The 26,719-nt window shown below is 32.8% G+C and overlaps 2 protein-coding genes across 2 annotated transcripts; both read right to left on the bottom strand.

Annotated features, from left to right (window-relative positions):
- Nucleotides 1–206: 206 nt before the first annotated feature.
- On the bottom strand, nt 207–3,917 carry LOC146535478 (uncharacterized). Its single transcript, XM_085191167.1, has 6 exons — nt 3,349–3,917; nt 2,502–2,624; nt 2,064–2,193; nt 1,592–1,657; nt 989–1,127; nt 207–737 (listed from the first exon to the last, which is right to left on the bottom strand). Exons 1-6 carry the CDS (start codon nt 3,595–3,597, stop codon nt 596–598), a joined length of 849 nt encoding a protein of 282 aa, XP_085047293.1. The 5' UTR covers nt 3,598–3,917; the 3' UTR covers nt 207–595.
- Nucleotides 3,918–4,498: 581 nt separating this feature from the next.
- On the bottom strand, nt 4,499–26,480 carry LOC146535479 (uncharacterized). Its single transcript, XM_085191169.1, has 13 exons — nt 26,238–26,480; nt 21,764–22,033; nt 20,993–21,144; nt 13,558–13,810; nt 12,638–12,753; nt 12,055–12,187; nt 11,544–11,717; nt 10,606–10,739; nt 9,814–9,982; nt 7,856–7,963; nt 6,958–7,066; nt 6,079–6,230; nt 4,499–4,711 (listed from the first exon to the last, which is right to left on the bottom strand). The coding sequence occupies exons 1-13, from the start codon at nt 26,478–26,480 to the stop codon at nt 4,646–4,648; spliced, it is 2,079 nt and encodes a 692-aa protein (XP_085047295.1). The 3' UTR covers nt 4,499–4,645.
- Between the last annotated feature and the right edge of the window lie 239 nt (nt 26,481–26,719).

Consider the following 26,719-nt stretch of genomic DNA (forward strand, 5'->3'; position numbering starts at 1 on the left):
TTGACCTCCGCAATTAAATACCAAATTCGATATATTTTTTATTTTAAATACTTATGCAAGAACTTTTGAGTTGTCAAATGAACATAAAGCTACTGACAAAGCAGGCAACAAACTCCACTGTTACACTTTTCTATCAAAAGGCACAATGAAAAAGAAGTATAATAAAAGAAATGAAACAAGTGGTGCTTCGAATAAATAAGGTGCGAACAAATAAAACGATTCTTGTAATAATATTTGTTTCGTAATTTAGTGTACATTTTAATGAATACAACATGTTTCAGTAAACCAAATCATATAATATCCAATGGAGGTACATTGCAATTTTTCCAAATTTATTTTTTGATTCGTTAATAACCTTAGTCATTTTTAAACGTAAGAATACTTTAAATTTCATGCTATTAAGGAAATTATTATTTTTTTATCGTAGTCATACATCTTCATTTAACATTTTAAAAAAAACATGGATTATGGTCAGATAGATCTTCATTAATAATTTCTACAAATATGCATCTATTTACATAATTTTATTGATATTTTTATAACTTATATTAAATTTCTGCAATAGTTAATATATTATTTTTTAGGTGAAGGTCTCCTAGTTCGATTTTGAAGTTTCCCCAACAGTATCATCACATCGAGGCGGCAGTAAGATCTGCAATTCTTCATGAAGTTGGATTTCTTCATCTGGTATAATTTCTGAGATGTGGGTTTCAAAATTCTCATTTACTGAAGCGTTGCTGCAAATAAAGAAAATATCCAGAAAATAAACACCAATTAGTACTCAATAACAATATGAATACAAAGGAGTACAGGCCGCCCTCCAACCAGGTGGACCGACGACCTTAAGAAGACAGCGGGAACCCGCTGGATTCAAAGGGACGGAGTGGCGAGCATTGGGGGAGGCCTATGTCCAGCAGTGGACCTGAAAAGACTGATGGATGGAACAATATGAATTGCGAATTTAACAAAATCTTGTTTTAAAACTCACTCTAACTGATCCCCAGTTTTCACTCCAGCCAGCACGGATGTGTAAAGTCTAGCTCGTGTGCCGTGCAGCCTCATGCCGGCCGGTATGTCTTCCGTCCCGGATATAGCTTCTGGGATAGGATGTAATATAGCACCGTTGCCTATGTATTATATATTTTATATGTAAACATGATTATTAATATTGTGATAATAACGTTTTTCTTTAAAAATTGTAATCTTTGTAGTAGTTAATCATCTATTTATAAATAGAGGTCTGGGTTCGTAAGCTGCGATACGGAAGCATGAAAAGCAAATAAAAATCAATTATTAAGAATACTTAAACTTAATAAGAAAGGAGCTTCTTTTAAGTATAAAAAAATAAATTGGATTCACATTTTTTTCTATATAGCGTTGTATGCAGAAGAATCTTAGTGATAAGACTTTAGTCTTATGAAATGTTTTCTCCATTTTTCGCCGCGCTTTTTTTTACCAGACCGGGTATATATATAATTTAAATATTCCCTTGAGAGAGGGGATCAAACCCACAACCGTGCTATTCTACCGTGCCACATAGGCCTAGAGCAGCGGTCTGATCGAGGACGGCAAGCAAATAACAATAGTTTACCATCATTTAGGTCGACTGCATTTTTTTCATGAAAGTTTCTTAAATCTTGATTGTTTGTCGGAGCTCCTAAATTTATGAAAATGATTAATATAAAAAAAAATACATATACTCGTACATTACATACATTTATAGAAAAGTAAAAAAATATGAACGTAGAGTGGCTCGTAGCCGCAACTGTAGGAAGCCTTGGAACTCTTGGAACCTCATCGAGCAGGCGTCAAAGGCGCATGATGATAATCGCTTTTCAAAAAATTACTTAATCCACAATTAATTGAGGATTACATGCATATTGCATGGCAGAAAGTGGGGAACGGAGTGTCCTAACACTAGGTTGCCTCTGCCTACCCATATGGGGGATACAGCGTGAAGTTGATTACTTAATCCACATTAAAATAACGATTATTATTGCTGTATGAATAATATATTTATAAATAAACTTTAAATTCTTGATCTTTTAAGCCATTTTGCTTACCATTTTTTGTCTTCGCAGGAATATCAGCATACCCGCGAAATAGTAGTTCGAGCTCGTCGGGTGTCAAGCGCCGTAAATACGGCACTCGCTTGAGATCTGGACGATGAAGGGATCGAAACGAGTTTCGGTGCTAAACAAAAGATGAATATTTTAGTGCTTAAACTGCTAGTAATATTATTGTTAAGAAACCGATCAATTGCGAGTCGGTCTCGCCCACCAAGGGTTCCGTATCAATTTCTTGGTTGTGGGTCAACAGGAAGTATATTTTATAAAAGTTGTTCACAGCGTTGTTCAGGCGAACTGAGGAGTTTTGGGAGAGTGTCAAAGATGTTCGTCTTAAGGGAAATGGAAAATTAAAGATTTATGGAGCATTTATTTTAGTATTTTAGTACTCCTAGTTTCTCTTCGTTTCTTTCGTTTTTTTAATACAAATAATACCTTTATAAGTCCAGGCGGTGCCGGCGGTCTTTCAGAAGCAGACGACATACTTAGGCAATGTATTACACCGTCGTGCCTTACAGAGATCGCCGATAAGCCGCTGTGGACTAAATCTTCCTTAATCTATATAAATCAAGTGACAGTTATTGTAACTTTAGTATTTTTTTTAAATATTGTATTCAAGTAAGAATGTATTATTGAGTCATTTTGTGACATTTATTTTACGATTTTTACAATGTTTGTTATAAGAATCTACGTGGGAATTTCTTGAAAGCGGCCGAATCCAAACAATATTTTATATGTATTCTGTAATGTGTAAAATTTTACGTAGAATAAATAATTCGTTAATTTATTTGGCTAATGTTATATTGTAAAACAATTTTTTTAAAAGTTTATTTTTACAACAACTGTAACATAATTGAATTTCCTTTAACATAAAGAAAGCTTATTTCCGTGTTTTCATTCATTCAAATACAATGAAAGATCGAAGATTGTATAAAATGGAAAAAATGGAGGCTTGATAAGAAGTTCCTTTTCTACGTGATTGACGGCTTTGAGAATGTTTTAGATAAACGCTTTAGTTGAACATCTATCGGCGTTAGTCTGGAGAAGGTTATTAGGCCTAAGTTTTCATTAATATTACATTACAAGGATTGCGCATGACAGGTTGGCTCCATAAACTGTCTTGCTTATTATTTTGCCATATCATCAAATTTTCTTAACTGGTCGAGTCTTATCCTACGTAACTCATATTATTTATAAGAAAATAATATATATATTTTTTAAAATAATTATATTATATTAAATATTTTTTTTTAATTTATAATTAAGATTAAAAATAAATTACCTGTAATTCTTTCCCTTCACAACACGGAATAAGGGGTGGCAACGAAGATATTTCCTCTTTATGCTTTTGATTTGCATTTAGATCTACGGCCACATTGTCCCCACTCGCGACTGGGTTCATCATGAAAAGGGAATCTGACGATCGTTCTGAAGATCTTTTTTCTTTAATGTCAAAATTATTTGATGACACGTCTCTCATATTCATATTGTTAACGGTCACTACGGGGGAAAGTTCATGTAATAGCTGCATTTTTATAGAAATTATGTAAAATTTTGTCTGGCCTCGTTTGTTTGGGTCCGACAGTTCACGGAATTTTTAACGCTTGTCTGACATTTCTTTATTTGAAAATGATATTATTTTGATTGATATAACTTTTTGATATTAAGGCAAGAAGGTTTTAGTTAATATAAACATCCGTATTCGCAATTTTGGTTGGCTACAGTAGATCATGTTCTTTAGTGTTAAACCCGGGTTTTGTACAAATTCAAATTAAATTGTAAAATTTACACCTACCTACCTAATTTCTATTAAAGAGATAGTTAAATTTTAAAATCTTGATACTACATATAATTTTCAATGTAAATAATTCCACTTAAAGGCATTTACATTTTAAGTAAATAACAAAACTTAAAACCAAAATCCTAAAAGCTAGAAGCCAGTCATGGTGCAGGGGCATTTATTTCTTCGATCTTGTGTCGAGGCAAAGTGCGGCTTTTCAGCTACTACTAAAAAAAGCTAAAGACGCACCATATTCATGTAAGCACTGACCTACCTATACCTACACATAATTTATATATAAGTAAAAAGTTATTAAGAGGCAGATATCAAATGCGGATCACGTAGCGATACTTCAGTCAAACTCTTAGGGTGAAAGTACTTTGAAGCTGACAATGAGTGCCCACTTACAGCCTTTTTCCTTGGCCACGCTGTAACTTGGCGGAAACACGTCATTATGTCACTGCTACGTTAAGTTTTTCCATGGAGATGTTTAGTTTTTTCATATAATACTAACCGTTTATAAAAAATAAGAAATATCCTGTTTTCTCGTTCTCGTAATAGTTGCGAGAAAACATCTTAGTCGTCGTGTCGTCTTGTTAAAAAATAATTAAATAACTTGTATTATTCAAAGTAATCAAAAAAGAAAAGAAACTTTTGGAAAAACAATTTATTAAAATATTTAAAGAATTTCTAACAAATGAACAATAATAAAAATCAAATACATTTTATTAAATTTTTAAACAAAATAGACGGTACAATCTATGTTAGTTACACGTTTTCATTTTATCTCTCTCCTTCTTTAACCTGCAGAGACTTGACCAGGAACATAAAAGTCCTTTTGTTCATCCGTCATTATGGTCACTTTCTGGAAAAAAAAATCAATTATAGGACATAAACAATATAACATTGTTTTCCCTCGTCTGTTCATTTAGGACGTAACTCATAGGCTACCCAAATCCTGTTCAGGTTTAAATTAGGTATATGATGTTTAGGATTGGGACAATATACTATTCCTAGCCGAAATATGCCGATAAGTAGATTGCGAACTAACAATCCTTTAAGCTAAATACTCAATTCTTCCAAACTGATGAACTTTATATCGTTATGGTACCCTTGTACCGATGTTGTGTAAAAAGATTAATTCCCTTAGGAAGACATCTAGACCAATAAATGTATATGTATATTATTATATTTTTAGAGTACAGCAGCACTAGGGTGTGACTGTAACGCGACGGCTGTGGATTCGATCCCCATTCGAAGAAATAAAATATTTATTTATATTTACATTTCTTCGCTCTGGTGTCGAGGTAAAGCGCGGCGTTAAGTTCTGCCACTCCAGAATTCGCCAGAAAGTGGGGAACGGAGTGTCTTAACACTGGGTTCCCTCTGCTGACCCTGATGTGTGCGTGCCTGATAGCGTCAAGCTGATTTATTTTATTTTATTTTATTTTATAATCTATTCCTAAATTCGAATTCGCTTAAATTTTTAATCTTGAAACGGGTTTTACTCGTAAGCTAACTAAATATTCCATTAGTTTCAATTGAATTCGTAATTGCACATGTCGAAAACATTTGTAGTATGTATAAACTGAGTGAAACAAACTTAGCGAAACGAGAGAGCATCTCCGCACTGAAAATTTGAGAACATTTTGTGATGAGATAAAAGTATGCAAATTAATAAGTTTAATTTTATGTATAATTAAGGTGGTTTTGGATAATTTTAAATTAAAATAATAATTGGGATTATTCTTAATTACAATAATAATTCATGGTAATATACTAATAATATAATAAGTTTTGAATGGATTATGATTTTTTAAAATAAATCTTACTAAAAAATAACATGCAAGTAACATAATTTAAATTATCTTTTTTGTTTGTTTTTGTTATGCATCAATTTCTGAACGACGGAATAACACTTTATTTGTCGTGAAATTGGCGTGAAAAACAAAGGTGACCGAACGTTCGACGATGGATAAGAAAAGTAAGTAACCTCTTGGCCGCTATTTAAAATTTTTAAATCACAATATTTGCAAAAATTATTTATCACTCACAACTTTAACTATTTGATATGTTTTTTTTAAATATCGGTAAAAGGATAATAAATTGTTTACAATAAATATAATAAAATAGGAAATTAATATAAAATCATGAACCAGAAGAATATGCAGATCCAATGAAAGTCTAAACTCTACGTGTTCAGTCGAAAAGAGACTCTCAATTCAAACCAACCCTGTGTTTCAGTCGTCGCATTTCAATGAGCAACGCCCGCAATACACGGTGCGCCAGGTACTCGCAGGTACGTCGCACGTCCGCGCACTCCACGTTCACTCTGTTGTCCACCACCGCACCCGACAGGCCTTCCACCGCTTCATCCCAATCCACTGTAGAATAAATATTATTGGTAATATGGCCTATATATAGGTCTTAGAACATAGCGTATAGATATCCAAAAATAGATACAATAGTGTATTGTATAAAAGAACTAATATAGGCTTACAAAAAACAACTCTCTGCCTATTTGAAGGCTTTGGCGGTTTTCCCTCATTAGACTAGAATAGCGCCCACGACCACATTCAGCGAATAATTGTGATGGCAGGATTTACTATTACCTACTCATAATATATGAACTTATATGTCCATATTTTTAATTGATAATAAATGATTTATAAGAAAATATCTAATATATCTTCATATTTTAAACATAAAATTCACAAAATAGCAGTGAAGCCTATTTTTCATCAGAGGCAGGCACAGGGAATCTAACGTTGAGACACTCCGTTCCCACTTTCCGCCGAATTCTTGAGGCATTGCGTGTTGAGTGGTGGAACTCAACGGCGCGCCTTGCCTTGCTACCAACGCAAGCAAGATGAAAATATTAAACATTTAATTTCCTCAAGTGGGAATCAACTCCACAACTTGTTGAGTTTGCCACTGGTATAAATGTATGTACTCGTATATCTATATACCTGCTTATAAACACTTTAAATTTATTTCTTAATAAAATTTTGGATTTCGAAATTCTTGGAAAGAGTATTAAAATTCTTTATAAATTTAATAAAATTTATATTTTATTAAGTTTGAAGAATTTTAATTATTATTAATACAAACTCGGATGTCTCATATGAGGCAAAGTGACTTTTCCCACTATTGGATCCATGCCCTTCTGCACTCTCTGACTTACAGAGCGAGATATCAATTTCGCTGCCACATTTATCATCTGTAAATATTGAGTGAATTAGTTAAAATTCATATTTTCTATTTTTCAGGTTTTTTATACTTTAAAAATAATTCTTTCATAACTAAAGATATAAATATTAGACAATATGATATTAAATGCTAAACAGTGTTTATTTAAATGGCATTGTCATATACACACCTATAAATACAATATATTAGAACGGAACTAGAAGATTAGTATTTAAAAAAATATCCATAAAATACTATAATATTCTATAGATAATAATGATAGATTTAATTCGTTTACTAGCAAAGTAATTTGCTCTGTGATAATTGCAGGTTTCATCCTTTTCTGTTAATTAAAGCGTTGGGTTCAAAAAGGAAGCAAAAGTTAGTTCCAATAGGCGATTAATCACTACTAATAGCTACAGTTAACTCTTTAAATTCTGCTGATAACCGTGGCCATTAACCGATATAAATTAAAATAGTTGGAATTTGAATATTATGAATAAGTAAAAATATTTCCATACACAAATATTTTTCTGCCACATACTACGCAACATTTATAACAAATGTACCTACGTACTAAAAGATTGTAGAGAATTAAATACTAATAGCTATAAACCGCTCTCAAGTATTAATACATCGATCTTGAGTTGCCATTTTAAATTATAAGTCTCAAAATCGATCTCAGAGTTGAGAGCGGTTTATAAACACGAGTCTAAATGTCTTATAAACAATGCAACCTATTAAAATACTTTACTGAAATGATGAAAGCAAAAGAAAAGATGTGATGTAAACTACTTTAAATTCCATACGCGTGAAATACCTCGAGCAATTTTCTCCTTTCAGGCAAATAAGTTCCCAGAGACACTGGGTCGGGCAAATCTTCTATGCGGTCCGAGAAAGTAACTTCGGCCAGTTTGGTTTTAGAGGGCTGTTTGTAGGGTAAAATATTTTATTATGGTAGTAGTTTCAAACAAACTCATACATATGATTAAAGTATATAGGGGTGAATATTGACATCCAAAATTCAGGATATATATTTGTAGTATGTTTTCTTTCTAGCGTACGCCCCTATATAATATATTTTCCACTAATTTTTATTTTGCATGCCTATGGAACAAATAAATGGATTTGAACTCACAAACACTGGATACAGTCATCTATGTTGCGATTGCGCCAGTAAAGTGAGAAAATTATATATTGCGTTGCATATTTCCCACAATTCATATAACTTTGACAAACTATTACATTAATTTACTTTCAAGTTACTTCTTTTGATAAATAGTAATACTCCAGTTGTTTCCCAACTTTTCCTTAGCTTTAGTCATTTGTAATTGTTAATAGTAAAATATATTATTTCTTCGAGTCCATTTTGAGTGATTTATTTTTATGACAGACAGTTGAGATCCGAATTTAAAGGTATAGTTAAGAAACAGCTTTTTCACATTAGGTATTTCCCATCTATCTTTTTTATTGTATCCCTGCCTGCCTCATTGCCTGCAGGCAGGCAAAACTCAACGCCGTACTTTTGCCTCAAAACCAGAGCGAAGATATGAAAATATTGAATATTTCATTTCATCGAGTGGAAATCGAACTAATAACCTGTCGCGTTTACAGTCACACGCTTGTGCCACTTCGCTATGACCTTTCTACCTTACTGCACGGAAAGAGTTTGAGCAAAAAAAAAACAAATAGTGAGGGAAAGATGAATTCAACCACCCCTTTTAAGTAACATTAAAGACAAATGACAAAATTTTTGTACACTTGATATCTCCTATGTGTACTGCATTAGAGCGTGCTCTAGATTCAATATGTGGTATGTGGATACGAGTAGCTTATATTCAATGTTTAAAGTGACTAGTGTGACCCACTATATCCTAGTTCACGAACCACCCCATACTTGTAAAATGTTTACAGAGTTATTTACTACACCCATATACTAAAGTACTGTTCACATATACGATGTAACAAATAGATACTTATTACATATACTTACATACATTATTATAAATTACGTATTAAGTAAAAGGAGGATTCTGTCCCCAGCAGCTTTTTTTAGTTATCTATTTATTGTTTGTGTGATAGATGACAAAATAATATTTTAATTTATTTAATCAAAAATTTTACTTAATCAAAATGCTTTGTTTTTAAAAAAATGTTTTAACATATTTATGTGCTATTTTAATTTATAACAGTAGTTACACATTTATCTATATTTACTTTACTTATATATTATCTATAACGATTTATACAATATGTTGATATTATACGAAGTTAAAACAACAAAGTTATAAGTACTACAACTTTCATAAAATATTTTGCTTTTATGGAGGAAATAGGTAGTTGTAATTAATGAAAGTTCTCGATTTACTTGAGTAACAGTATACAAGGAAAACATTCATAGGACTATTTGCCAATTAATGTAACTTTATGAGCCAATTTTATTAAGTTTAAGTTATGCTTATTTGTGTGATGTATAACGTAAATAAATACATACCTTATACACTTTAATGAATAATATTTCAGGGTTCCATACCTCAAAAATAAAAACGGAACGACCTATATACATACCTAGGGACCTAGAGTTAAAACACTCCGTTCCCATTTTCCGTCTAATTTTCGAGACATTGTGTGTGTTGTTTAACAACGGAGTGAGAAAATTATAAATAATTAATTTACCACCATTTTTAGTTAGATTGAACATAGAAAAAAAAACAATAATTAATAATTAACTGCACAAAAATAAAAGAAAAATCTAATAAATAAACAATTAATTCTCACCACAGGCGTAGGCGGTCGATCCTTCACGCTTCTCATGTCCACGTCGGTGGTAGAGTCGGCTGGTATATTCACAATATCGCCAAACTCTATGGCCGCGCCTCGTATGTTAGCGTATTGGCGCGCCATCTCAGCGGCCACTTGCATGGACCACCGCGGTGCTTTTGTTGCACTGGTATTGAAAAACGCTAATAATCTTAATTATATTTTTTTAATATCTTCACGCTAAATTCCGCACATATCAGGGTAGGCAAAAGGACCATAGCGTTAAGACATTCCGTTACCACTGCTATTTTCTGCTGAATTCTGGAGGCATTGCATGTGGAATGGTGGAATTCAGCGCCGAAAATCTTAATAATAGATTCCCATAGCTGCTTAACTAGATATACATTAAAATGTATGACTATAGCTTCGCATATTCCCGTTTTTTTAGAGATAATTACAAGCTACCTACGTAGCTTATATATAGCTATTATTAGCTATATAACTATTATTTAAGCTATATCTCTACAGATATAGCTTAAATAATGAGTCTAAGAGTCAGTATGCAGGTTAAACATGCTTAGCAGATTATAAAAAATCTTGATTTTGTAATTATTTGTACATAGTACAACATATTTATCGTTAAAATATATAATTATTTTGTTCTATAGCGGAACAGCAACACCACGGGACCAGTATAAGTTTATATGTCGTTTTTTCATCGTTTGTTAATAAATCAACATAAATATTTTACTACAATATTTCATATTTAATTCAGCTTATATATTGGAATAGTGCATATAAACACATTACCGTTTTTTCGTCGAAATGGGTCGAATAGTTTGGAAAAATACAATTGCAGCTCTCGAGTGAACCATTTCTTGGATATCTTGAAGAAGACGGTCCACTCGTCGTTTTGCAAATACCATAATAGCAGCTTCTACAACCTAAAAAGAATTACTAAGTATAAGCTACAGCTACTAAGTAAAAACTTTGAAGTTTCAAACCCACCACCCACCACAGGGTAAAATACAGTCAGGTCACGATGCAAAAATCTAGAAAATCGTTGGCGGTAGTATGATATAATAAGTATGTTAACAAATAGACGAATGCCATCTCAGTCTACCCGCGTCCACGGATTACTGCAAAGTGTTCAGATTCAAAAAAATGTATAATACTAAATAAACGCGATCAATCCTGTTAAAGAGTTTCGTTTTAAATAAAAATATATTATTTATTTAGTATAGTTTAAGTTTATGATCAGTAGGCATAACGTTGAAAAACTGTTTGTAGTATTTTATAAATTGCCTGACGCGACAGAGACACGAAGCCTTGTTAACTTCTGAATAACTTGGTTAATGAATATTTATTTCTCAGCAAAATACAACATAATAAAACGAAAAACTTCCTTTCGTGAAATTCGTTAATGCTGATTAAGTGTTACGTCATTTTTCATTAAATTAAAGAACTTTTTAGTGAATATTAAAAACAATATTTGTAAGATTGTGAAGAGTGGATAATGGTAAGTATTGTTTAAAAAAAGCAAATCAAATCAGCATCACGCTCACACAGCAGGGTAGGCAGAGGAAACCTAGTGCTAAGACACTCCGTTCCCCACTTTCCGCCGAATTCTGGAGTCATTACGCGTTCCATATATGTGGAATTTCAATATATTCAATAAACTTCATAAAATAAACATTATTTTCACTTTACTCTCATTATTTATTTTTTAGCTATATTAATAAAATTACCTCATCCAACAATTTAATGGGCGGAGTTGGTAACACAGTTTCTATATCCATTCTCGCTCGTGCTTGTCCCAAAGTCATCAATGCATCTCCTTGTGTAGACACCGCTGACGCCATAGCTTCAGCCGCCAAACGCTGGGCTAGCTCTGGGCTCATGCCTTTGGCGCCACGTTTAGACTATGTAAATATATAAATATTTATGTTTGAAGCCGTCGTGGTGTGTGAATAATTAATTCCCACTCGGGGAATTAATTATTCAATATTTTCATTCCCTCGCTCTGGTAACGAGTCGAGGCGCGGCGTTTAGTTCCGCCACCAAACGCTAGATCGAGTATACATAAATTAAGGAATGGGAATCGAAATTTAAAACATGGCGTAATATATCTAATTTCTATGCCGTAATATTTTAGTAGAAATTAAATAAATACCCACCTGTATATATTTCAAACAAGAAAAAAGGCAAAATACGAGCATATTAGTTTAATAAATACACGTTTAATTTACTTGTTATTACCTTCTCAAATTCAATTCCCATTTTGCGGACGAGCTTCGCAGCTTTCGCAGTGCCGCCGTGCATTAGTTTATAATTAGCTAATCTAATGCGCTGCAATTTCAAGTCGGTGTTGTATGCGTACACCTCCGCTTTCCTAAATGTTTATCATACATGTACTCGTATACGTTAGCTGTATAAATAAATAAATAAATAAATCAGCTTTACGCTGTATCCCGCACACAGCAAGGTAGGCAGAGGGAACCTAGTGTTAACACACTCCGTTCTCCACTTTCCGCCCAATTCTGGAGGCATTGCATGTTGAGTGGCGGAATTCAACGCCGTGCTTTTACCTCGATACCAGACCAAGAAACGGAAAACAAAATTTAAATAAATATTTCGTTTCCTCGAGTGGGTATCGAACCCACAACCATCACGTTAAAGTCACACCTTTGTGCTCCTGCGCGCCACGACGGCCACTAACTTCTATAATAAGTATAAGATTATTCGCTGACTTTTAATTATACGAAGAATCTAACTCTGCACTTTGCCAAAACAAGATTGAGACAGAGAAATGAAAAAAGAATAAAAAGAGTAGTATTGTTACTTAGTCCTCCTCCAGGCGGCGGCGCTCATGTCATCAGTGTATAACTTGAGAAGAAGCGCCTCTTCTTGGATCTTCTGATTCTGGGCATCAACGCGCGCCTTCCATTTGTTATTTGCCTGGTTATTTATTTAAAAATAAATTAATGTATGACATTTAAGTTTCTCAGCTTAATTTACGCAGAATAGATTATGTAAGATAATTTTAAAAAAGTCATGAAGTAATAAAAAAATATTAACAAACTTAAATTAATATCAATAAATTGTTGATAAGCTAATGACGTTTTATATTAATAATTTGTTGGAAATTTTAATAAATAAAATAAAAAAAACACAAATTGAACAATATTTTGAAGGGCGAGTTCAATCGTGTTCCGCCTAAATCTATATATATAAAAGGACTTGTCCTCACTGACTGAGGTGAGACGCACGCACAGCCGTAACCGCTGTACGTAGAAACGTTAAATTTCTACATATGTTTACTTTCGTAATCTGGACATCCACTAAGAAGGGATTTTGAAAAATTTTAACCCTAAAGGGGTGAAATAGGGGTTGAAGGTTGTATGGAAAAATATTTAAATCGGCACCGATTTTTATAAAATTTGAAATTTAGACTCTTTAAAATATTTAATTGAACATATGTTTCATGGTTTTCTATTGTTAATTATGTACATTCCTACGGGTGCAAATAAGGGGTTGAAAGTTTGTATGGAAAAATCTTTAAATTGCCACCGACTCTTAAACCTCTCTCGACTCTTTTAGACTCTTAAAAATATTTCATTGAACACATGTTTCATGGTTTATTAGAATTCACCCCTAAATAAGCAAGCGAAGCTGCGCGCGTCCGCTAGTCTTATATAAAATACAATTATATAAAATTTGATAAAATAAATGCATAATTAACAACATGTACTAAATACTTACATCCTCTTCTAAACGCTTTTGTTTCGCATCCCGTTCTTGCTTGAGTCTATTTAATCTTTTCTTTTCGTTTGCTCGCCACTGTCGCACCATAGTTATTTTACGGCGAAGTTCCATTTCGGCGGCGGCTTGAACTCTCTGTTTTATTCTATTCTCTTTCTCGTGTGCTCGAGCAGCTCTGTCTTTTCGCTGTTTCTCATTGAACTCCGCCAGATACGTCATTCTGGCCTGGATTTTATTTTCTTGTTCTTTCGCTCTGAAAAATGTATGTTTTATTTTTTAGGAATATAAAAAAATGGGGGCTCCCTTTTGTATGTTATATTCGGGAAAAAACTTGAACAAATAAAATGCTGGCATAAAATTGTTAACACTGAGAAAAAATTGAAAAGCTTTTCACGTAACAAAATGATAGAAAACGTGAAAACCTAACAACTGCAAAAGGTTATACTCCCCACAGATGTAACGTCACGTTGCACTCGTTTTATTAATTAAAGCCTTAGAGACTCAGCTGCTTTGATTTTTGTATATTATTTACAGATGAAAATTCTAAATTGCAATAAGACACTGTCACTTGCAAGTTCAAATGGTGCTGAAAATATTATTTAACACAAGAAAAGGTTTCATAGTGAAGTAGTTTGGAAGATGTGGGTGTGTATATATTTGGAATATAAAAGGATTACAAAATATCGGTACAGACGGTAAAAAATTGAAATTTATACTCTTAAAAATATTTCATTGACACGTGTTTCATGATTTAATAGAGTTCACCCCTAAGGGCGCAAATAGGCAGCCGAAGCTGCGCGCGTCCGCTAGTATAAAGCTAGTAGTTCAAAACTTAGGTTCGCAATTAAAATTAACTACTACGTAAAACATCAGTTCAGAATGACAGAAGAATTACAAGAATAATAATTACAACCGACAGAGCAGTCCATCAGAAACAAAAGCCAATCGGCATTGATGCAATCAAACTCGACAATAACAGTGTAAAATGCAGGCACTACGAGTATCTAACACAAGTGAATGTTGTGCCGACGGCGCTTGACGAATGACTCGTTTAAATGGGTTATGCAAATGGGAGCCGAGTTTACAAGTTTCGTGAAAGCTTTAAACCTAGATTGCGCTGCACGAGTTGGGACAATCTAGATACATTTGTATATTAATTCTAAGCGAAAAATAAACATCCAAATGATAATGGATTTCCCCCTCGGCAGTATTTAAATGTAGGTGTTGGGACACTTGCTGTAGCGTTTGCTATTTTGATTCGTCATTGTGATGTTAAGCTTAACCCTCGGGCACTGTAAATATATTATTTTTATAAAATAAATGCATCATATAGTTTTTTATTTACTTAAATGTAATGTAATATTTTTATTTCTACGTGTTGATTTTTGTATTTGTATTACTGTTAATTATACGCCATTTATTGTAATAGGTTAAGGTTTATATATATAAATAAATAAATAAATAGCTTATTCCTTAGCCTTCACAGGTTTTATTTTTCAGCTTTAATGTTTATCAATTTTTTTTCTTAAATTTGCCACCCCCTAGAGGATATCAAGCGTCCACAACGCCAAGTAATGGCAAATTGATGAGAGTTCTACGATTGTTTCCTAAATCCCGATACTTCGCGTTACATAACACGATATTGAATTTCAAAAACAATGTTGAATTCGCTTTGGATATTCTTTTATATGGCACGTATTTCGTTTATATTTTGTTGTAAAAAACTATTAAAATAACGAAATTTTGTAATATGTTCCATTTCTTAGCAAACGTCGTATATAATAGAATTAATTTCTCCACCGCTTTACAGAATTTTTGAAATTAAAAGTTAATTGCTTAAATTTAAGTTAAATTTTTTAATCATTCACTATTCCTATTATCATATATACTAATCCAAAGCTATTTACAGTTTATTAAATACATATATCTCAAATTCTTTAGTTTATATATACGTTCATAATCACATGGATATAAATTATTGTCGCCGTTCTTAGTGTCGCCGCCGCGCGCCCGTAGATTTGTAGGAAAAACTGGCTCTACGCCAGTGCGGGCTACGGTAAATAAAAAAGCGTGCTAGTTGAATTATGTTTTTGCTATAGGTGTACATTTAAATGTCGTGTTCCTAATTACTGAAGCAGTTTATGCATATAATATTAAAGAAATGGCTTAGTATATTATAAATTATTTATATATTGGTATTAGTAAAGAATGCTATCGTGGCAGTTGGGTACTGTTTATTGTTTATCTGTTATTTATACATTGTGCTTAAAAATATAATTTCGTTCAGTCACTTTTAATGCAACATATAGTGTCTCTAAGACGAAATGATTTAACAATTGCTTGTGTCTCTGCCCACCCAGTATTCAACAAACCTGTATAAAATAAAAAAAATTATCTAAGTCAGTCTGTCTTCCCCGATTTTGGCGGGACATTCCGATTTTTAGTTTAAAATAAATGAATAATAAACAAATAAAATGAATAGTCCCGTTCGACACAGACAGACCAGCATCCGTACAGAATAAACCAAAACATTTACTGTTTAAATGTGGTGAGTGATGTTTTTCCAATTTTCAATTTCTTTTTGTTCCGCAAAACAATCTCGATTTTTTACTCAAAACATTTAAAATTCCGCTTTCCCGAGATAAAAACTGGCAAAGTTAATCTAAGTAAGGATTCCGTTTTCAGTTTCAGTCGATCTAAGCAATATTAATACGTACAGACGACACATAATTCACTTTAATTAACTACACAAGACTCCTTTGTATACTTACAATTTATGCACATAATACACACATGTATGGAAATCTTAGACAATCAGCGTGCGGGCCTCGACAGATGCTCTCTGATCAATAGAGCACTCAATTAAGCTACAAAGGCAAACACACTGACTGAGCTTTACTAACTACTAATAACGAGGCCATTCTAGTGCAGGGGGACTGTAAACGGGATGGTTGTGGTTCTACCATTAGACCGTCTTGGCGCACGGGCTTAAGCGTGTGACTGTAACGCGCGACCGGTGTGTGTTCGATTCTCACTCGAAGAAATGAATTATTATTTATTATATTTTTCATTTCTTGGCGCTGGTACCATGGCAAGAGCGTTGAATACTGCCACATTACACGCAATGCTTCGAAAATTCGATGGAAAGTGAGGAACGGAGTGTCTTAACAATAGGTTCCCTCTGCCTACCCTGCTATATACCCTGCTATCCTGCATATAGAAGGGAAACAGTATTGTATAATGTGAAGCTATTAGGATTCAATAATAAAATTATTAACACTATTTCAAAGACTTGTAGTACTAATACAATTAATATTTTAATGTTATTTTTTTAACAAATATTTCATAACCAAACATTAGATCTATTTAATATATTTTATATTTACTCTTTTTTCTTAATTAAACATATTTAAACATACCCTTAGAATAGAATTCTAACCCACAAATAAAACAGTGTTTCATCATTATAATGTATTCAGAAAAAATAAATATCAGCATTGGTAAAACGATACCACGAAAGCTTATTTATTTTATCTTGGAGGTTGTCTGATCAATTCTACGATAAAATAACTTTTCCAAGAAATGTATCTAATTTATTTCTATTTTAAACTTGATGTCTCGAGAATATACGATAATATTTTATATCTACATAAGTACGTAATATTGCAATCTCCGTTTTCTTGTCTTCAATTGACATTTGGGCAAAAGACACTTTGCGTAAAAATACATCCACAGAACGAAACCCATATACTATATGGACATTCCAATACTTTCCAGCTATGATTCGATGGCGATGGCTTAGTTCAAATTAGTTCCTAAATAATTATATATTCAACATGAAATAAAAAGTCAATAATTATTGAAAACAAAGCATTTTGGTACCGGCAATAAATAACACTGTTTACTTATCATTAATATTGTTCAGCTTACGTGGCTATATACCGAGGTCTGTATAATTCCCTCTTACATCCCTTTTGAAAACCCTTATAATATGCAAAACCATTTCAGACAAAACAATGATAAAACTGTTTATCTTCAACTTAATAATCAACATGAAACAGTAAAGACCAGACTGAGGTAGACGCCTGGTTGTGGGTACGATCCCTATTCGAGGAAATGGAATATTTATTTAAATTTATATTTTCAATTCTTCACTCTGGTGTCGAGGCAAAGTGCGGCGTTGAGCTCCGCCACGCAACTCGCAATGCGTCCGGAATTCATCGGAAAATGGAGAACGGAGTGTCTTAACACTAAGTTCTCTTTGCCTCTGTCAGCAATGCTCTGACCGGCGTGATACAGCGTGAACATTTATTTTTTTATAAAACAATAAAGAAAAGTAAAAGGCCAAAGGGAACGTTTAAAAGCTCATTTTATTTTTCCACATGTTGACTACACACACACACATACAGGTGGCTTATGTGAAACTGTTTCCGCTCTGAGCTTTAAATTACATGGATAAGTGTTTGCTGGGAAAATTTTGGTCTCGCTTTTCCACAGAGGCTCAACGCTCGCTGCACCTTTGAGGGATTTATTTAACCCAACCTATTTCACGCGAAGTGTCGTTTAACAGTAAAAGTGCCTGGTGAATTATAAAAAAATACTTTTTCAGTTATGCTACGTTTTACATAGGAAATTAAATTATTACTTAATTAGTAAGCGACAGTACCCACTTACCGTTTCTTTTTTTCAGAACAACAACATTCTCTCCAAAAAAGTAAAATAAATGAAAACGATTAGAAATAATAAAAGTGAACATATAATATACTTGCAACATTTATTAGTACTTATTTATTAAGGGACCTATAAAACAAAACCTGGGCACCTACTAAGGTTGGGAACCTTATTACAGTAATTTTTAAAAATATACCGTAGAAAATAAACAAACACAAACGGCAACAATTAATCACTTTACCGCCGCTCACGTAGCGGCTTGCCCAAATATTATTTAAGCTTAGATCCTATTGTACGAGAATGTACGTGAATTCGAATGAAAGATTAATGATGAATAATTGTTTTGCTCATTTATGTTCTGTAGAGATACTAACTGTTACCCGCAGCTCCGTTTTCGTGCGTGTTTGCTTAGAAATAACTAAATGTTAGAAACGCTTAGAAATAACATCGGTGCTAGGGTGAAGGAACACATCTCCGATATCAAGAATGAACAAAAACATCCCAATTTCAATAGAAAAGACGGCTGGAAACTTTCTACCATCTGGTACCCACTCATAAAATCATAGAAGTCTCCAACTCACGATACCAGAGGACAAGATACAGTCAGCTCATTCTGCAGGAATCCATGGCAGCACGCGAGGCAATTAAGAAATCTTTGACGGTAGTTTGATATAATAATTATGTCAACTGACAGACGAATGCCACCTCACCTCAGTCTACACGTGACCGCGGACTTCTCCGACGGCAAAGTGTTCGAATCGTCGGCTTTCCAAAAATGTATAATCTTAAATGTACGCGATTAATTCGGTTAAAAGAGTTTTATTTAAAATGTGTAATAATCGTGAAAATCAAAGAACTTTTTGAGCATCATTTATTACACAAAAATCTTCTCGCATCTTGAGCTACATAGGTAAGTAAATAATACATTCATTTCCGTCATTCTCCGTTTTTCATTCAAACAAAGTAATAAAACTTTGGAAGGCGGAACCTAACAGTAGGGTTTGTCCAATCATTTATACAATAACTTATAAGGTCGTCTAAATGTAAGCGTGATGGTTGTCGGTTCTATTCCCACGGAGGAAAAGAATTAGTCCATTACATCGCTTTGCCAACGAAAGAGTGAGATAATGTCTCAAAATAGAGAGAAAAGCAAAGAATGGAGGAATTTGACACTACGCTCTCTACCCTGTTCTATGTGAGTAAACCCAATGTGAAGCTAAAAAATATATAAAATAGTATAAAAAATATATACATTGTAAATGGATCTGGGCCTTTCTAACATTTTTTAAGTATTCAATAATTTATACCTAAAAATATTAAGCTATATATTTCCATTTAAGTAACAAAAAAAAATAAGAAGAAACTAACGAATTCTCCAAAGAATATTAGGAACAAGTTTAGTGAAAGCAAATTGAGTACATAACATAAAAGCCTATTGTTAACGCAACCTCCCAAAAGGTCAAATTCTGTAAGGACCCAACATCAAAGTTAACTAGCGTAAGGAGACCACTACTTACAAATATTTCATTTTTGTCATGCCTTTATTATTAGTTTTAATGCTGTCGTAAATATTCAAGAAAATTTAAATAATAGTTTTAGTAGTTATATTCTGAAAACTGTATTTAATGAACGACGCTTAACAAATATAACGTTTTAAAATCAGTTAACAGCTAATTGACGTCAGTAAGTCCCAAATATCGACAATGTGACAACAGAAGTTGGTTCAAGAGTTCTAAGTTTTTACATCACAAGTCAACAGTTAAAAAGCTGACATTATCTTAGAAAGTTCAGTTGAAAGATATTATCCTTCAAACTAAGTTATTAATTCTATTAGTTTTTTTTAATATTATTAAGTATTCGGTGCTTCAAATTATATAAACCTAAACGAGTGGCTTACGAAATTATGGAGAATTCCACTATTCTGGTTTTGGTCTTATCATCACACTTGCTCGAAGATGCCATAACATTATTATATTGTCAGCTAAGCTATCAATAACTGCCAAGTAATTGTTTCTTATATTGTATAGTGACATAGTAACATAGCTATGTTACAAGTCCACGTAATAAAACGAAACAAGACAATAATTACATCTCTATTCTCTCTCCATCATATACAGGGTGATAACTATTTTATAAGCGACCTGCGCGTCCAATATTTTATAAGCAAGCAACGTGCCCCGCTATCTCGCCCGGTCAGCTGGTGGCTTAATTAGATTCTATTCTCCGTACAGTAACGAGCACAACTTTGAGGAAGCTCTCGGTAAAATTCGATTCACGTTGATAATTTCACAGGAAGTGACAAGTTATGGAGGATGTTATGCGATTAAAGTTCAGTCGTTCATGTTTTAGGTAATATATGTATATTGTTTTATTTTCAAGCATTATTCAGAATATCTGTTAGTGAAGTGATTAAGAAGCAGAAGAAGTGATAAGTTGAGAAGTGATTAAGCACTCAACTTATCACTCTTCTTTTTATAAAGAAAAGCTTAAAAAGTAAAGTTGAAAGCTAATTGTATTTAGTATAGTTAAACTATAAAACCATCGTGGCAGTTTAACATGAAAAGTAATTGTCATAGTTTATCTACTTTCATTTTCTGGCAAGGTATGTTTTTTAGTTAGTACTTACGTTTGTTGATCCATGTTCCATCACAAAAAACTAAATTGCAATTTAGTTATATGTTAAAATTTCTTAAACACATTTTTTCTACAATATACCAAGCTCCACCAGGAACTGTCTACAAATAGAACCAATATAAGTACGTACAGTCTTTTCTTCTCCTCCCATTCATCAGCGTGTTCTTGGGCAACTCTCTCTAAATGTTCTCGCGCGCGTTCCGCCTTTGTAAACACTTGTAGTCGCCGCGCTACGTCCACGTCTACGCGTTTCAGAGTTAAGTCGTCTTTAGCCCTTTCATCCTAACGTTGTGTTAAAATTAATAAATACAATATACATATAAATATGAGGCCAGTCGTGACTGTAAGCTCGACAAATTGTGGATTCGATTCCAACTCGAGGAAATAAAATATTTTATATTTTTATTTTCTTCGTTCTGGTATCAAACAGCGGCGTTGAGTTCCGCCTCTCAACTCGCAAGGCCTTCAGAATTCGACAGTAAGTGGGGGGGGCGGAGTGTCTTAACACTAGACGCCCTCTGCCTGCGTGAAGCCAAAAAAAAATATATAAATAACTTAAACAAAGTAGACGCCAATGTCGAACAATTGAAGGATATGAGGCAACATTGTACGACTGTGGTTCGTACTTCTCTATGGGAGATGTTTAATTAAAATATAAATTATTCTCGTGTGAGTTGCAACAAACTTACTAACTACAGGCGGTATGTCACAATTGTGGAAGTTTATTATTCTGACCACTATCTACTTAAAACTACGACGTTACAAGATGTTCTCAAACCCTGGCCTTACTAAAAAAGCCAAAAGGAGTAAAACCGTAACTTAACGATAAATAAGCAAAATAATTAGAAAATAAAAAAGAAAATACTATATAAAATATTCAAAATTGTATATAAGTAATTACCAAACGCTGCATCTCCATATGAATACGGTCCATGAACTGATTGTACAAATATTTTCTATACTGATTGAACTCCTTCAAAGAGCAAACCGCTCGATTGTCTTTCGTAATATAACCAAGAACTTTCATTCTATTTCTTGCTGGTTTCTGCGCGAAATGATGAGCTAAGTGCGGATCGTGCATGGGCACGTAGTCGTAGGACACATTGTTGCAATAGGGGTCGGTTAAGTCGAATGTAGGACGCGGTCCATCACCCAAGCCAAGGCGACGCACCTGGAACAAAGGGAAGCTTGCAGCTTTTTATCCGTGTGAAAGCTGTCTCAGGTATTTAGAAACTTAAGAAACTAGTGAAAAGTTCCTTTTGTTTTCCAGTTCAAATGAAATACTTAGTATTGTTTTCTTTTTTTTGAATACGACTTGTTTTAGATTTGTTTTTGTTTTATTCTTTTATTGTTTTACTCATATTTTAGGTTGTGTTATAAGACTGGCATTAAAAAATTATAAATATATAAATGTATATAGTCACGGTTGCGAACCTTCGAAAAAAAAAAACAAAAACATAAAAAAACCATTGTAAAACAAAAGAATGTTTTACCATTAAAAAAGCATTTTAAACAGCATAACTGGAAAAACTAAAAATGAAAATCTAGTTTAACGCTGACATCAAATATGCCGTAAGTGACACTCTTTGAGAGCCCGCGGGAACCACATCTAGGCCGTTGCGGGGAAGAATTTAACTAGTATTCATGAAACAAATTGTTTTTTTCTAAGTGCTAATATAAAACGCTATATGCATTTTATTTTGTTATAATTGACATATAAAAAAAATGTTTTATGTTTAGTAAAAGTTTTTGTATGTTTATCTTTTTGCTATATTTACTACGTATTTTGCTGGCTGGCTTTTTAAAAATATATAAATCGTGATAATAGTTTGGAAATAATATAACACAATGAACAATTCTTTTACTATGCTATGTCATTGGTCTTTAGATAAATACAATTAACTATATTTCTAGTACCACCTAAAAAAATACGTGAAAATAAATCTGGATACTTTTGAGCGGAAGTCCCTTAAGTAACGTAAAAAGCGTCACTCAAGTTGAAACCAACAATATCCGGTGTTATTTTCTTTAAGCGACGCCGACCGACGGTGAAAATGCAGAAGAAGCGTTTGCTGTGATAATTTATTTTCCCATCAACGAAATAGCTTTTAGTGGTTATTCATTAATTATGAAAAGGTCATGTTCCTGGTATATTAACTGTAATTTGGAAATAGCCATTTATTACCAAAAATGTTTCGAGACTTTTATAAATGTACCGACTGTTCTTCTTGCAAATAGCACGATCAACTGAACGATTGTCTTATGAAAATCGTTTCATAGTCGTCAATGTCACTATAGCAAGTATATAAAGTAAGAAATTGTATATAAGGTTCACTGTACGCGTCACTTTCTTTACCAACCCCTAATCTAAATATACATATAACTATTGCTTTTATAATAAATACATACTTCAATATCCCTTTAGAATCAACATTACAAGAAAATATATGCTATATTTTCTATAATTATCATAAATGAAAAACGTGTTTGAGAATAATATTTTTTTTTATGGAAAAAGGACAAGGCAAACGGGCGTTCGGGTAACCTGATGGTGATCATCGCCGCCCACGACCCCGTGCAGCACCAGAGAAGCTACAGGTTTTGTATTTTGTACAGCGTTTTGTATTTATCTAAACGATGTAAAATGTATACTTATAGTAGTTATTATAAATACATTTATAATAACAACAATATTAACACTCATTTACGACACCATTATTAACACCACCACCATTAATAAAACCATTATTAACATGAAATAATATTATTCGTAAAATATAATCTACCATAGCCTCAGTCATCACACGTTGTTTTCACGAGCTCAGTATTTAAAGCAGAGGCATTAGATGAAAGCCAAAGTTATATGTATTCAACGGCGTAGAGCTTACATAGATTTAGTCTTCTTGAATATCCATAAATTCAACATTAGCAAATATATGAAATAATTTTAGTATAAATTTCGTGTATGCTGTAGAGAATGTTCCTTTAATACTTTGTTCTATTGTAGCTTAAAAATTTCGTTTTAATATAATATAGTTAGAAAAACGTATGTATGATTTAGTCATTTTCATAGTAACGTATAAATTATTTAATACGTTAAAAACTAAAAATATGTTTTTCAACAAAACACATTAATAAGACGAATGTAATGAGCCCAAACTCGGTATGTTTACTGACAGGTAGTCCAGAGTTCCGTCAACCATCTTCAAATTTGTTCAGACCAGTTGGTTGATACCCTAATATTGTATTGTCATCTAATCTACATATAGTTGCCAAGTTTTATGATGATAATACATATTCTTAGATTTCTATACATTTCTACTTAGTTACAGCTCGGCAAATTAAGAGCGTGTTAAATAAATCAAAAATAAATCAGCTTCACGCTGTATCCTGCACACATCAGGGTAGGCATAGGGATCCCAGTGTTAAGACACTCCGTTCCCCACTTTCTACCGAATTCTGGAAGCATGGCGTGTTGAGTGGCATTACTCAACGCCGCGCTTTGCCTCGATACCAGAGCGAAGAAATGGAAATATAAACGTAACTAAATATTTGGTATGCTTGTTAAAAATTGAAGATTTTATATATTAATAGTCGTTTATCAGAAAATGTATGTGAAGTGAATTTTAAAATGATGAACTATATTTTCTAACATATAGAGGTTGAAAGGTTGAGGTCGACTCACATAAACGTCTCGTGTAATCAATTAGAATATATGAAAATGAGACGTAGCAGCTTGCTACGTAGGGAAGGGCCTTGCTACAGATTAGACCACGGTGAATTGTATAGAGTTTAACATATTATATTGTATACAACTGTATACAATATACTAACTGTATACAATTTAATTATATTGTATACAACTGTATAAATTATATTGTATAAAATTTATTCTAATAATATTAAAAAGCAAATTAAAAAACGCCATTATATTATATCTTAATTTCAAAATATTAAATATGAAGCATCTAAATTAACCTTTAAGTATGGACGTCGGGTCTCACAGACCCATCTAGGTCTACGAATTCTACAAATCGGCCACTTCTCGGTGACCTCCGCCACTGAGTCGCTCAGTACCTTTCGTATTAATGCCAAAATGAATGTAGATAGCAGTGGTTGTGTCTCTGGGTCCAAAACACGTGAGTATTTAACTTTCTAAACGGGGCTTGGGTCTGTCAGACCCGACGTCCATGTTTCCCATACATAATGATTTGAAAACACCATATATTTTTATAATATTACAAAATATACTTTAATATTTTAATTGTATTATTTGTATTCAAATGTTTTTATTGTTATATATCATATATTATTTTGCATTGTTTGTCATATATTTTAGTAATATAAATATTATTTACCTAAAAAAAGATTCAATTTTTTTAGTTTTTATGATAAAATGGAAAAAAATGATCGACCAAGCACGTCAGGGACAAATATATCGGTACTTTATAATCAACATCAATCAAAAGAATTGGACGACGACATTTTATAAAGAAAATAACACTTTATCAAATAAAAAGACGCGTTTCGTATACTAAACTACTCTAAAAATTGAGAATGACTTTGACTCGCGTTTCGCGATCTGATCTATCATTTATTGAACATGAAGCTAAAAAAATAGTTTTGGGTTCTTGAAAAACATGTATACTTTGCCCCCATAAGATATATAAAAAGACAACACATACTTATGTTGACTGCAATCGTCCTGTTAGCCAACAATGTTGAAAGCCATTGTGTATCGATGTTCAATAATACCTTATCTTGAGGTGTTGTCAAAATTTTTATTTTATAACATAAGATGTAATTTTTTTATTTTTTATATTTGTTAGACTTTATATTTTGTTAAAAAAATATTTATTTTATTATCTGTCTTTTTTTATAGTATTATTTTCTTAAGAGTCATCCCATGTGGCCAAAGACTGAAATTGTGACTTTGAGTTACTTAAATCGTTGTGATGCGTAAACTTTAATAAAAAGCGATTTTATTTATATTGATTTTGCTTGATTTGAGGCTATTCATGTAAACTAAAACATAAAATTGTCTTCTTCCTTTAAAAAACAGACGGAATATGACCAATAAATACACTGGTCTGACAGACCCGACGTCCATATTTGTGTTATAAAAAAATCACGTCCATAGTTAAAGGTTAAGTCAGTTCTCTTATATATGTAAGTAGACTTTGTATGTCTCACTATATTTAATTTAACAATTAAGGTAACTAAAATAAGATTCTTACGTTAAATTTCCTATCGATGTCGCTTGAAAATAACTGTGCTGGATTAAATAGAATATCTGTAGCATAATTTGTACCTAACGATAATGGACTCTTGCTGTCAAATATGTTATGATAAAGTCTAAAAATAAGTAAACTTACATCTTCGCCGATTTTTCCGCGTGAAAACACGATCTTTCCCTCCGGCATTTTCGGCACTGGCAATTTACATTCCAAGCCAAGTCTGTACCAGAGTGGTAAGCCATTCTTTGGTACGGCCCGAGACGGTTTGGGTATAGAGTCGATCACTTTCTTCAGTTCCGTTGGTTTTCTAAGCGTTAATAATGTTATATTTATATCTTCTAATTCATCGACCTCTGCATCTGAGGTTTTTGCTGATGACATGATGATGAGGTTAGTTATATGAACAAACAAAAATAACAACGAATACTTCGTTTCATTCGGAAGGGTATACAAAAATTTGACAAAATTTGACGGATGTTTATTTTTTTTTAATATTTATGTTTTAGCAGAGTATTGCACAAGCAGGTTTTATGTTTTATTTTATGTTAATTTTTAATTTTAAAAAAATATTCTAATTATAGGTCATATTTTTATAGAAGGTACTTAAAGGCTTAATTTAT

Source organism: Heliconius melpomene, chromosome 10, assembly GCF_056956725.1.
Source record: "Heliconius melpomene rosina isolate 202511_hmr_F chromosome 10, ASM5695672v1, whole genome shotgun sequence".
Classification (NCBI taxonomy): Eukaryota; Metazoa; Arthropoda; class Insecta; order Lepidoptera; family Nymphalidae; genus Heliconius; species Heliconius melpomene.